This window comes from Microcebus murinus, chromosome 18 (assembly GCF_040939455.1).
Source record: "Microcebus murinus isolate Inina chromosome 18, M.murinus_Inina_mat1.0, whole genome shotgun sequence".
NCBI lineage: Eukaryota > Metazoa > Chordata > Mammalia > Primates > Cheirogaleidae > Microcebus > Microcebus murinus.
In genome coordinates, this window is record NC_134121.1 from 35,530,650 (window position 1) to 35,544,082 (window position 13,433).

At 35.8% G+C, this 13,433-nt stretch overlaps 1 protein-coding gene across 1 annotated transcript; it reads right to left on the minus strand.

The window, feature by feature from the left end:
• Positions 1–7,358: 7,358 nt before the first annotated feature.
• Positions 7,359–9,641, minus strand: KIF2B (kinesin family member 2B). Its single transcript, XM_012763775.2, has one exon. The coding sequence runs from the start codon at positions 9,520–9,522 to the stop codon at positions 7,501–7,503; it is 2,022 nt and encodes a 673-aa protein (XP_012619229.1). The 5' UTR covers positions 9,523–9,641; the 3' UTR covers positions 7,359–7,500.
• Between the last annotated feature and the right edge of the window lie 3,792 nt (positions 9,642–13,433).

Consider the following 13,433-nt stretch of genomic DNA (forward strand, 5'->3'; position numbering starts at 1 on the left):
TCAAATATCATGTTGAAATTTAATCCCCAATGTGGCAGTACTGAGATAGGGCCTTTAAGAGGTGATTGGGTCATAAGCGTTCTACCCTCATGAATAGATTAATCCATTCATGGGTTAATGGATTAATGAGTGAATGTGTTAGTGGGCTGTGACAAGAATGGAACTGGTGGCTTTATTAGGAGAGGAAGAGGGACCTGAATGAACATGCTTAACTCTTTTACCATGTGATACCTCCAGAGAGTTCCCACTAGCAAGAAGGCCCTTGCCTGATGCAGCCCCTAGACTCTGGATTTTTCAGCCTCCATAACTGAAGAAATGAGCTATTTTTCTTTATAAATTACTCAGTTTGAGGTATTCTGTTATAAGCAAAAGAAATTTGACTAATACACCTATGAAGTTATGTATAAGATGCTTAAAACTTTATTTATGTCAACAAATATGGTATCATCAAGAAAGTAACATGCTAAGAGCATAATGAAGTTGAATAATATAAAACATGGCTGTTTAGGAAGGCATCAAAGAACAAAAAGGCAGAACATGAGGGGTCAAAATTGCAGAGAAATAGAGACAGAAAATAGATTAATGGTTGTCTAGGGTTAGGGGGTGGGAGGATTAAGGAGTGATGCTTAAAGGGTTTTAGAGTTTCTTTTGGGGGTAATGAAAATGTTTTGGATTGTGGTGATGAGTACACAGTTCGATGAATACTCTTAAAGTCATTGATTGTAAACATTAAATTGGTGAATTATATAGTATGTGAATTATATCTCAATAAAACTATTTTAAAAATCACAGAAAGAACACCACATTGAAGTGGCCATTACATTTAATGCTACTTTTCCTTCTTGGAAGATTTGCTGATTGAGTCTGAACAGTAAGCCAAAACAAAAACAGTAGCCAAGTCAATATTGTTGCAGTCTCACAGAAACAAAATCTCACAGGAGCCTAACATTGAAGTTCAGGTCTACTAAAGCCAATAAGACTGATTTTGAAGAAAAGGGGACCATAGATAATTGAGGCATACATTATGTGTGCAATTTCTCCTTGAAGTATTTGCTAACTCTAAAACTGTTCACGCATGGAACAAGATTCAAAGTGAAAAAAAATTCATAAACCAGTTAGAAAGAGATTAAAACTGAGTTGATAATTTAATAATAACGTAGTTTGGGAAAGGCAAGGGTCCATGAAGATGGAGACTTTGAGTTAAGATGCCAGACATGCTAAGCTCCCAAATTAAGAGTAAACCAAAATGATGGGTCAGTGTGATATGCCCTTACTCTATGTGTCTTCAGAAAAAAATATAAATCCTCTTTGAAGGAATATAACATCATACAGAGCCTCTACATTAACTTATACATAATATTCAGCATTCAATCAAAACTTACTAGACATGCTAATAAAAAGTACCAAATAACTGGAATATACAGGAAAAGCAATCAATAAAAAGACCACAGGTAAGCCAGACGTTAAACAAAGGACTTTAAATTTACTGTGATTAACATGTTCAAAAAATAAAAAATAGAGAATCTCATCAAAGGACAGAGATCTGTTTTCCAAAAGAGTCAAGTAGATATCCTAGAACTAAGAATAAAAGCTGAAATTAAAAATTTAATGCATAACTTTAAAGATTAGACATAGAGGATTAGTGAAATGGAAGATAGGTCATTATATAGTACCCAGATTGAAGCATTAAGAGACAAATGAATGAAAACTAGATAAAATAGTATGAGACACATAGAACACTAATATATTTTTAAGTGAAACCCAAAAACGAAAGAGATAAAAACAGATAGAAGTAATATTTGAATGAATAAAGGTTGATAATTTTCTGAAACTGACAAATTATATCAGTGATAGATTAGAAAATTCTAACAAAAGGAGGATAAATAAGAAAACCCACACCTTGTCACAACATAGAATAAACATGGCTGATAACCAAAGACAAGGAGAAAAACTTAAAAGTTCCCACAAAAGTTCCCAAAAAATAACAGTTAATTTTTAATAGAAATGGAAAAATTAATAAAATAAAAGAATGACTCCTTTGAAGGGCAAATAAATAAATAGTAATCAAGAATTTTATAAACAGAAACAATATACTTCAAAAATGAAGGTGAAATAGACTATTTAGATTGAAAGCATTTTCAGCAACAGACTTACTATAATAATATATATTTGAGTTATTTAAGAATAAAAATGATTGCAAATAGAAGTAACAAAAAATTAAATATAAAGTAGTGAGAAACTAAAAATATCAGAAAAATAAATATACAGATGATTTAAATGTATAATTACTACTTAAACAATAATAATTACGTGTTAAGAAAATATAAATATAGAGAGAATTAAATGACAATAAGCATAAAAGCTGGGAAAGGAATAATGAATTAAAATATTTAAGATAGTTTCATTTTTTATGAAGAAATACAAATATATGTTAATATGAATATGTGACATAATTTTCAAGATAACCACTAATAAAGAGAATAACAATATATAACTGGCAAGCAATTAGAGGAGAAATAATGAGCAACAAAATAAAAGTAACTTAATATAAAAGAAAGAAAGTGGGAAAAAAGTACAGAATGCATATATAGGAAATAATATGCTCATAAACATAAACCTAAATATATCAGGAGTTATATTAAAGGTGGATATAATAAGTTATCTTATTAAAAGATAAAGATTATAATATGGGATTAAAATAAAATAAAATAAATTAGAATCAACTACACCTTGCTTATAAAAATAAACCTTATCAATAAAGAACAAAAAGATTCCAAATGAACAGATGATAAAATACATACCACACAAATACAAACTAAAAGAAAGCAAATATTATCTATACTAATATTAGAAAATGCAGAATTTAAGGCAAAAAAACTATAAAGAGAAACTGTAAAATTAAAATTGTGAATTCAACAAAAATATATAAAGACCCTAAATTTATATGTAATTGGTAATATGTAATTTATATGTAATTGGTAAAATGGCCTCAAAAAAATATAAACTGAATACTCAGAATTAAAAGGACAAATAGATAAATGTACAAAGTTTAAAAATTTAATATCTTGGCAACTGATAAAAATTAATGTGTTACAAAATATGTAAACAACATGAATAACCAACTTGAATTTTAAAAATAGTGATTAGCAATTCTTTTAATAACTTATTGGTAAAAGAAATGAAAATTAGGAAAAAATTAATATTTTGAATATTCAAGTACTAAATATTAATAATAAAAATGTTATACTGTAGATTAATCTAAAAAAGTATTTAAAGGAAAATGTATAATCTTAATAGTATAAAAAAGAAAATATGACAAATTTGTGATCTAAACATAGATGTCAATAAACTGAAAAAAAAATAGAAATTAAACAGAAAAGAGAAAAATGGAATAAAACACAATAGAGAAAATAAAATAGCCAGGAGTTGTTTCTTTGAAGAGGGTAATATAATTTGTAGACATATAATATATATTTCTAATTAGGAATAAAAAGGAGAAGGCACAATTTATCAGTATCACAAATAAAAAATTAGAAACTGATAATATCGACATGACAGATAATGAATATACTACAGTTTTATAACAATAAATTAGCAAAACTTATTAAAGCTGATATAAGAGAAATAGTAAATCTAAATCTGGATAATTTCATATCTGCTAAATAAATTGAATCTGTAAAATTTTCCCATAAAGAAAACTCCAGAATTGGGCATGGTGGCTCAAGGTGTAATACTAGCACTTTGAGAGGCCAAGCTGAGAGGATTGCTTGAGGCAAAGTTTGAACCCAGTCTGGGCAACATAGTGAGACCTCATCTTTACAAAAAGTAAAACATTAGCCAGGCATGGTGGCACATACCTGTGTCCCAGTTTCTCTAGAGGCTAAGGCAGGAGGATTACTTGAGCCCAGGAGTATGAGGTTGCAGTGAGCTGTGATGACAACATGGTGATCTAACCCAGGCAACAGACCAGACTCTGCCTCAATTAAAATTTAAAAAAAAAATTAAAAAAAAAAGGAAAAGAAAAATAAACTGCAGATTCTAATGGCTTCAATAGTAACTTCTTTGGTACATTTACCAAAGAATTAGTGGAAATTATATGCAGATGAATCCAGAGAATAGAAAAATAACTTTGCTATACTTCATGCTATATGCAAAAATCAATTCCACATGAGTGAAAAGTAAAACTTTGAGTCTTAATATCTACAAGTATAAGTTCACTTTATTCTTCAAAATAAAACTTTTACATGATAACAAAGAAGAATAGCTTCATGATCTGGAGTAGATAGATATATCTCAAATAGGATTTAATTACTGAAAAAATGATAAATTGATATTTATTGAATATATACCTTGTGATCATCAAAAGACACCATTAAGAGAGTGAAAAGGCACTCTAGATACTGAGAGGAAATATTTGCAATATATATTTGAAGAACTTATATCCAGAACACATCTATTGCACAAAAGGTCTAAATAGCCAGTAAGCTTATATAAAGATGTTCAACATGATTAGTAATCAGGGAAAAAAATGAAACTATCATAATATACCTTTCCACACATATCAGAATGTATAAAATTTTAAAAACTACTTAAAATGACAATTCTAAGTGTAGGCAAACATATGGAGGACCAGAAATTCTCATGCAATTATGGTGGTACTGTAAAATCAGTACAAATTCTTTGGAAAACTCTTTAAAGCAATCTATTATGCAGAATATTCATATACCATGGACCAAAGAATTCCACACCTAGGCATACTTAATGGAAATGCATAAAAATGTGCACCAAAGGACATGTATAAAAATGTTTATAGTTTATTAATAATCATTTAAAACAGAAATAACTTAATTATCCATCAAGAGTAAAATTTATAAATTATGAAATATTTATGTGGTGGAATAATAAAGAGCAATGTAAAAGTACAGATCACAGATCATTTTGATAGAAAGAAGCCTGGCAGAGATGCAAATGTATCCAGTATGATGTCACCCATGTGGAAAAAAAAAGAAGTTAAAGAGGCAAACTACATGACGATTTTAATAATGACTGACATGACTGAAACAAGGTTTTTTTCTGGGATACTGGTTATGTTCTATGTTTTGATCCATATGGTGTTTAATTAGATGTATTCACTTTGTAAACATTCATGGAACTGTATGGTTAAGATTTGTGCACTTCATTTTATGTGATACTTAAAATCATTAAAATAAATTACATCGATATCAGAATGTTTAAACTTCTAGTAGGCTACCTGAACTTGTGGGTGTGGCAGATGTGGTATTGGGATAGTGGAGATGGTAGCAGAACAACAAGGACAGTGATATTAATAATAGTAAGAACAACATTAAATAAGCACATAGTCATTGCCATTAAAGATAGGAGAAAGGAAAGGAGAAAATAAAACCACTTTTTTTTTGAAAGTAGGTGCTATCCTGATTCATACAGAAACAGCTCGGGGGGCTAGATAACTTGCCTAAATTTACAGATGTTTATATATTAATAATAGGACTGACACTGGAACCCACACAAGATTCTTAACCGTATACTTCTTTATTGCATGCAAACATAACTGAATTTTTTTAAAAAAATCTCATACTGATGGAAAGATCATCTTATGCTAAAGGACAACAAGTTTTCAAGGTTTTGTTTATTTTAATAATATATAACTTCACCTGCATAAACGAGGCAGAATGGAAAATATTTAGAAATGACAATATTAATTATTAAAGGCCAGATATTCATGGTGATACCGACTGTTTTACACAGATAGCTTTTACTAGGACATTACTATTCTACTCTATGGTAGAGTTATGTGCTAGTTATCATTAATGCTAATGAGGCCTTTGCAAATTGTGGGCAAAAAATTTGAATAGGGCATACCTGCTAAAAGTAATAGCAAAATTTGTAGACTACCTATTGTCTATGTTCCCAAATTTCCCCAATCTGCTATCTGCTATACACTTTCTTTGCAAACCATTATATATATATATATTTTTTTTTTTTTTTTGAAACAAAGTCTTGCTCTGTTACCAGGGCTAGAGTGCTGTGGCTTCAGCCCAGCTCACAGCAACCTCAAACTCCTGGGCTCAAGCGATCCTTCTGCCTCAGCCTCTCAAGTAGCTGGGACTACAGGCATGCACCATTATACTAGGCTAATTTTTTCTATATAGATTTTTAGTTGTCCGGCTAATTTCTTTCTATTTTTTTGTAGAGACAGAGTCTTGCTCTTGCTCAGGCTGGTCTCGAGCTCCTGACCTCGAGTAATCCTCCTGCCTTGCCTTCCCACAGTGCTAGGATACTTTCATTCTTTAAAAAGGAGTTTGGAACTGATAAATTTGAAACCAAAATACCCTTCTTTTTCATTATAGTATCTCATGAATATGTTCATTGATTATTAGATCAATTTGCTTTGTGTATTAGATTATCTATTATAAATAGATTTGTATTTGCATATAATATTATCTTTTTAAGAAAAAAGGATAGACTTTGTGATCTCTGAATCAGAAAAATGTTCTATTTATTTAATGGATCTAAGGTATCAAAGCTTCTCACACTACTTTTGAAGCCTTTATGGGATGTACCCCACTTTAGATGGGAGCTTTTCTATTGTTTTGCTGAATTATTCCCCACCCTAATTTAAAGTAGAAAGGCAGTTTTATTTGAATCAAAATGTGTACAAAATGTGAGAGTGTGAGAAAACAAAAAACAAAAACTTAAAGACACCATAGTCAGCAAAGCCCTGCTTATGCAAAACACACATACACTACTGTATTTAGTCATTCCCAGGGAGCATAGTACTTTGCAATTTCAACTCAAAGATTTAAAAAAAAAAAAGCCAAAACAAACTTATCTCAATTCTAGGCTCTCACACATGATCTCAAAGAAAATCCCTCTTCCCAGTTGACTGGGTCTTAGAAACCCCTTGAATTTACACAGAAATATAAGAGAAAGATTCCTGAGTATCATTAGATTTACTCCATTGGTTCTACCCCTTAGTGTGCTTTCACTCTAGCCACTTTAATTCACAGTATATTGCTTTCCTAGAGTAAAGTTAGGGTATCTGATTTCAGCAAGCTGGTTCTTCTACAGCAGGATTTCTCAACCTCAGTACCACTAATATATTCAACCAGATAATTATTTGGTTTGAGAAGCAGTCCTGTGCAATGTAGGATGCCTAGCAGCATCTCTGGTCCTTAACCCACTATATTCCAGTATCCCCACTCCCCAGTTGTAACCATCTGCAAGGTTTCCAGACATTGCCAAATGTCCTGAGGTGGGGGGAAAATCATTCTCAGTTGAGAACCCATGTCCTACAGAATGAATACCAACTACAGAAATACAGAGGAAGAAGGAAGAGCACATTTCTGATCAGAATATTTTAAGTTGTTAGCTTTCAGGAAGGTGTTTATATTTAGATAATTTGACAATTTTCATGTATAGGAGTGGTAGAAGCTGCAGCACTGCCTCCATCATTTCAGACCAGATCTTTTCCCTTTGGCTTCACTCCGCCTTGTTCTTCATTTGGAGGTCAGCTCGTAATAATTTCAGTTTCTTTTGGATCTCAGTCAGGACACCGATTTTCTGCTCCAAAATGGACAATGAATGAGCAATGCAAAAATCAATATCATCGTTTACTCCATCAGCTATCTGCTGGATGTTCTCGCACCATTGGATAGATTGCTTCCATGAAGTTGTTGTATCCTTCATTAATGGAATGAAGGATGTTTCAACTTCTTCAAACTCTGTTTCCTCTTCACTCTGTATACAAGGTATTTTCATAAACTCATCCCTTTGAAGGGACATTTCTGAATTTCTATTATGGTTTTCTAACATCTTTGGGGCCTCGTGCCCAATCTGATAGAGGCAACGATGGTAGGGCCTTACATCAAGAGTTAATTCTTTGACTCTGTTTGCATATCTTAAAGTGTTGAGGGTGTTTTCACAAGAGGTCATCCCTGGAGAGATAGTAGCAATCATGCAAGTGGAGGAATTTTGGCCTATAAAGGAGTCCCGGAGCACCTGCGTGAGCTTGCTGGATCTGAATGGGGTGTGAGGTTTGTTCTGACCTAAAGCCAGGATACATTCTTTGAGGGCTAGAAGACTTTTGTTAATTTCTGCCCCTTCCAGCTGCCTCTTCCGGTTGACCTTGGCAGTATCTGCTCCCCTTTCATTCCCAGCTAAATCAACAAGGGAAAATTTGCCATGCAGTTTCCCTCTTGACTTCAGGATGATCTGAAACACCGCGTGGCTCCTGGATGAGTGAGCGTTGACAGATGTCTGCCTGGAAGTCCGACAGCTACTCCCTATTTGGACGAGTTTCAGTACTTCCTCCACACAGCACACCTCTTGCTCCTGCAGCCCTACCACTTGGATCTGCTGATTGCCATCCTCAAGGACTTGCAGCTTCTTCTTCCAGTTTAACAAATCATACACTTTGCCCCCATAAATCTCAAAAAATGTCCCATAGACTTTGAGGTCCAGCTTCTCGTAAGTGGAGTTTCTGAGCAGGAGAAAGACATCCTGTGCCACCAGGGCGTAAATGCCTTTAGAGCAATCTTGGGCCCTTCCGGAAAAGGCTCCTCCCATGGTGTGCGTTTTCCCGCTGCCTGTCTGCCCATAGGCAAAGCAGGTGGCCATGCCCTTGCGGAAGATGGACTCCACCAGCGGCTGGGCTGTGAACTGGTACACTAATTCATTGGAGGCTGTGTCATCGAAGGCATGGTCGAAGCAGAAGATCTGGTTCTCCAGGTAACGGGTGAGATCCACCTTTTGCTTAGACTCATGCACCATAACCACATTGTCCGAGGGAATGGTGATGATATCCAGGTCCTTCATGGTGGTCTCTCTTTGGTTGAGAGGTCGCTTCCTCACGCAGACGCAGATCCGATGGTCTTCCGGGGGCTCCAGGCTTGACACCTTACTGCTGTCCAGGTGCCTGCGGTACTCTTCGATCATGCGCATGATTTCGTAGTTGGGGTTTCCCGCGTTGACATCGAGGGCGCGCCTCGCTTGGATCTCCTGCTGCAGCCTCCTGCGCTTCTCCCGTTGCTTCTGCAGTTTCTCGATTTCCCGTAGGCAGGGAGACTTTTTCTGCTTCATCAGACAAGGATTGCTGGGGACCCTCACAGCCTGGCTGTCCCCTGAGGGTGACTTGTTTGTGTGGGAGGTCACTGCAACCCACCCAGTGGCTGTTCTCTGATCTCCGATGGCGGAAGAGGGAATTGGAGACAAGGGGGACAAAGATCTCGACGGCATGGGGTGTTCAGCAGAGTTCAGAGCTGGATTCAGCAGAAATATGGTCTCAAGATCAATTTTCTTGCCTTTTTTGACTCCTTTCTCTACCCACTCTACCGTGACCCAAGAGTTTTCTCTGTTCATCTCTGTGACTACAGCGAGGTGGATTCGCTTGTCACTGCGCTGGATCGCCACGGATATGCCCACTTGGATGTCTCCGAAATGTGACGTCAAAGTCTTCAGGGGCGAGAGGTGTGGGGCTGGAGGGAGGCAGAACTGGCTGGCCATGGTGAGTGATGGAGCAATCAGGCGCGCCTCCGAGGGCCCTTGCAGTTGGAGCAGCAGGACCAAGACAGCCTGAAGCGCCCAGAGCACTGAGCACGGTTGCAGTGTGCGCTTACCTTTGTGAGCCTAGCGCTGTGGGGACCGTGCAGGGCCACTGGCGTCACAAAAGGATGGGACGAGGTGGCAAAGACAAGGGACCCTAGGTAAAAGGCAGGGGAAGGAAACCACATCCGTGGTGTTAGGGGAGCACTAAGACTGCTGAAATAAAGAGTTCTCTGCCAGTGTGAGTGAAGGGACTAGGGGAGGATGAGACTGTGTGCTCGCTGGATACTGGTGAGACAGTGCAAGAAACAGAGAAGCCAAAATCGTGGCGTTGAAATCTATATGTTCCATGGACATTTGTGCCTATGCTTTGGAAATAACCATTCTCCCCTGCGATCTTCATCCGTAGTCTCAAAGCTCGGAGCTTTACTGGGAGTACTGCTATCCAGTTCCATTTGCTGTTTGCAAACTTCAGGCTTCAAAATGTGTAATTGCAACAGGATCTCAGAGCAGGTTCCTCAAATCTGCCATCTTTCTTTATTCCCTCACCCCCGTCAAGATGTGTAACTTGTTTAACTTTAACAATCACAACCTAAAGTTATTCCAGTTTAATCGGCTTTCTCATTATGAAATCAAAATGAGTTGAGTGTAGGAGGTCGTTGTGGTAATTTGCTAACATGTAACTCCCTTTGGTACAGCATCTGGGTTTGCAAACACAAGACGTTTATCACATTCCAAGTGGCTCTGACAGCTATAAAGTGAGTTTTGTTGTATTGCAGTCACCGCCATTTTTGAGATTAGTTCAGTAATTACCTTTCCAAACGCCTTCAGTAATTACACTTCTGGCCTCATTATCCATAATTTGGAGATAAAGGGGAGACATTTGTGAAAAGAGATAATTCATCTTATACCCCGTCCTCACCCTAAAATATGTATGTATATGTGTGTATGTCCTTAGAGGCTGGTAAGGGTGTGGGCAGGGGGCTAGAAGGCAGCTAAGACCATCAAATGCAAAACTATATCTTGGAAAGATTGCAGAATTTTTTTGTAGAATGATTTGCTTGCTAAATAAATAAATACATCTACTTCCAGAGAGGCCAAGATGAGGGTAGGGCTGACACCTTATGTTCAACTCTCTTCTTCCCTCCAGCATACAATATTGATGTTTGAACTGTGAGTTGGGTCATAATTGTACTTATAGCTCTAATGTAACATGAAATAGTGTGGTGTCCTTACAACCTTTCCTAAGACAAAGGGACACTATGGAAATAAATTCTGATATGAATGGATATTTTAAATAGAAAGTTCCTCTCTTCAGTAAATGTAGTAAAGCTTAGATTTTGAAAGAAAGGTGGAAGAGGAACGTTGTATATATGAAGTATGCAGTTTTCATTTCAGGGGGATGCTGAATACCAGTGGAGGGATGGGAGAAAGGACTTTGGGCAGCTATCTTTTTATAATTATTATTTTTTTTATTTGGTCAAATTACAAATATTTAAAGTTGTACTTTAAATGTGTTTTTCCCCTTAGTTTCAAGGCCATTATGTAAATGTCCTTATTCCCATTAAGTTAAATTATAATTTTTGAAAGCATTGGTGCTTTAGAGTTTTTAATAATTTTTTAAACTTTATCTTTGGAAAAGCTAGGTCTCTCTCAAAAAGTATGCAAACTTTAGTTCCTCCAGATTAGCCATATTTTTAACACCCACGCTAATAAGTTTTGTTAATAGACAATGATGACTAGGTCCATAGGAGTAGTGTAAAAATTGGAGATTAAAGTTTCCTTTGCTTCCTTCTTTTTTCTGTCCAGCATGGCCATAAATGTCTTTTTAGTGATTTCAGGGCCTTTTGCTCAGTTCTCTTTTCTCTTATATTATTTTCCTAGGATATCACATTTGTTTCTACAGATTAATTTTACATATACCTAGATAGATAGTTGATAACCAGAATTCTGAGTCCTAAATCTACAGATGCCCACAGGAACTCCAAATTCAACAAATCCAATTATTCTATTTCTGAAGATGGTACCTCTTTGTTGTTAATCCTTTCAGTAGCTTCAACATCTATCCATCTTCAAAAACATGATGCATATCTTTGTCTTCTCCCTCCTTTTCAGTCCATTCTGATTTAGAGAGTCCTTTCCCAATCCCCAGAAGTCTTCTGTAACTAGAATATCATTCAATCTCCCAACCAATTATCCTCTTGTTTTTGTGGGAAACCTCCCCTAGTCAAGGACTCAGTCTATTTCTCATACTGCCCCAGGAGTTATTTTAACAGGTATTTCCTTATCGATGCCCTGCTTACCAGTATTTGAACAGCTCTCCATCATCCTAAGGATATGGTGTAAATTGCATAGACACGAGGCACATTGCCATCTTGTTTACATTCTCATCCTCAAGCTTTACCACTGTCCACACTTAAAGTTGAGCCACACTAAAGAAATTAAAGTATTTTGAACACACCATTTTCTGTCAAATTTCTAATATCTAGTCTAGTGGCTCTTAATATTAAGATACATGAAAATCATCTGCAGGGCTTATTCAAACATAGATTATTGGGCCCCATCCTAGACTATGTGATTCAGTAGGTCTGAGGTGGGGCTGCAAATCTAACAAGTTTCCAGGTAATGCTAGTGCCACAGGTGCTGAGACAACACTTTGAGAATTACTGCTATAGCTTTTCTCATCATTTTCCTGAACTCTTCAACACTACCTTAACTATCACTACCCCTGGACAAGTTTCTCTGACCCTGTTGATAATAACCAGGCAAAACAGCAGCAGACTGAGACACCTCTTCTGAAGAAATAGTACATATTACTCATTGAATTTGGCTCATTAGGGGACCCCAAAAGCCTAATTTTCAGTAGTGAATTAAAAAAAATTCTCATGGTGAACATAACAATAATTTGTTATAGAGAGTTGTTTGGACACTTTTACAATTTTGATAATCTAAAACTTCATTTGCAGCAATATTTTTTATATCTCCTGATATAAAATTCAGAATTCAGAAACTGTGTTAACTCTCTCATTTAATGGAATTTATTCTGACAGACCAATCTATCTAAAAAAAACACTGTGAATCTTGAGTAATGAGATAAATACAGCATTTGTCCAAGTATGAAAGCCTGGATATAAGTTAAGATATCATCCTTGGCCATGACTTGAAAGCTATTGGTAGATGAGCAGTTTCCCCAAATTAGAGACTGAAGTCACCCCTATATTTTTTGACTGATTATAGCCAAGTAGTAAGTATATGAAAAATTCTTAACATGTGCTCTTTGCTGCCCTCAGGGAGCTTCCATTTATATATATTTATCCTATGCATCTACTAAGAAGCCTTTGCCTTAACAAATAGCCGATAGATCTTCATTTCAAATTTTTGTTTCTCAAAGGCCTAACTAGTATTGGGTATAACTCCACAAGAGTGGGTAGGATGGGTTGAAGTAAGTGCAGGAAATAAGCTTCATAATTTTCATTTATTAATTACAGATATATTCCCAGTTTGGGACTTGTCAAAGTTGATTTATAAGAGAGAATGTGATTTCTTGTCTCATTTTCGATATAAATCTCCCAGGAGAAATGCATCAAATAAATTCCTTTCTAGTACTGTTTTAATAGACATCTAGCAGCTGTTGGCTTGTTTGATCACCTTGGGGGTCTACAGTTTTCAGTATATGGATGCAACCCAAGGTTGATTTAGTTCTTCAGAGGAGTTCAATAGATTTCCCCAAATCTCTTTGAAGAAATTGAATGCATCATTTCCAGTCAAACAGTTATTTTTTTTAAAGAGTAGAGAGGTCTATTACTAAGTTTATGCCTTTAGAAAACAAGGAAAAATTAACTTTTCGAATGTGAATAGTATTTTACCATTAC

Bases quoted from the DNA above. Each gene is read 5' to 3' on its own strand.
- KIF2B (XM_012763775.2), bottom strand. From the start codon at position 9,522: ATGGCCAGCCAGTTCTGCCTCCCTCCAGCCCCACACCTCTCGCCCCTG.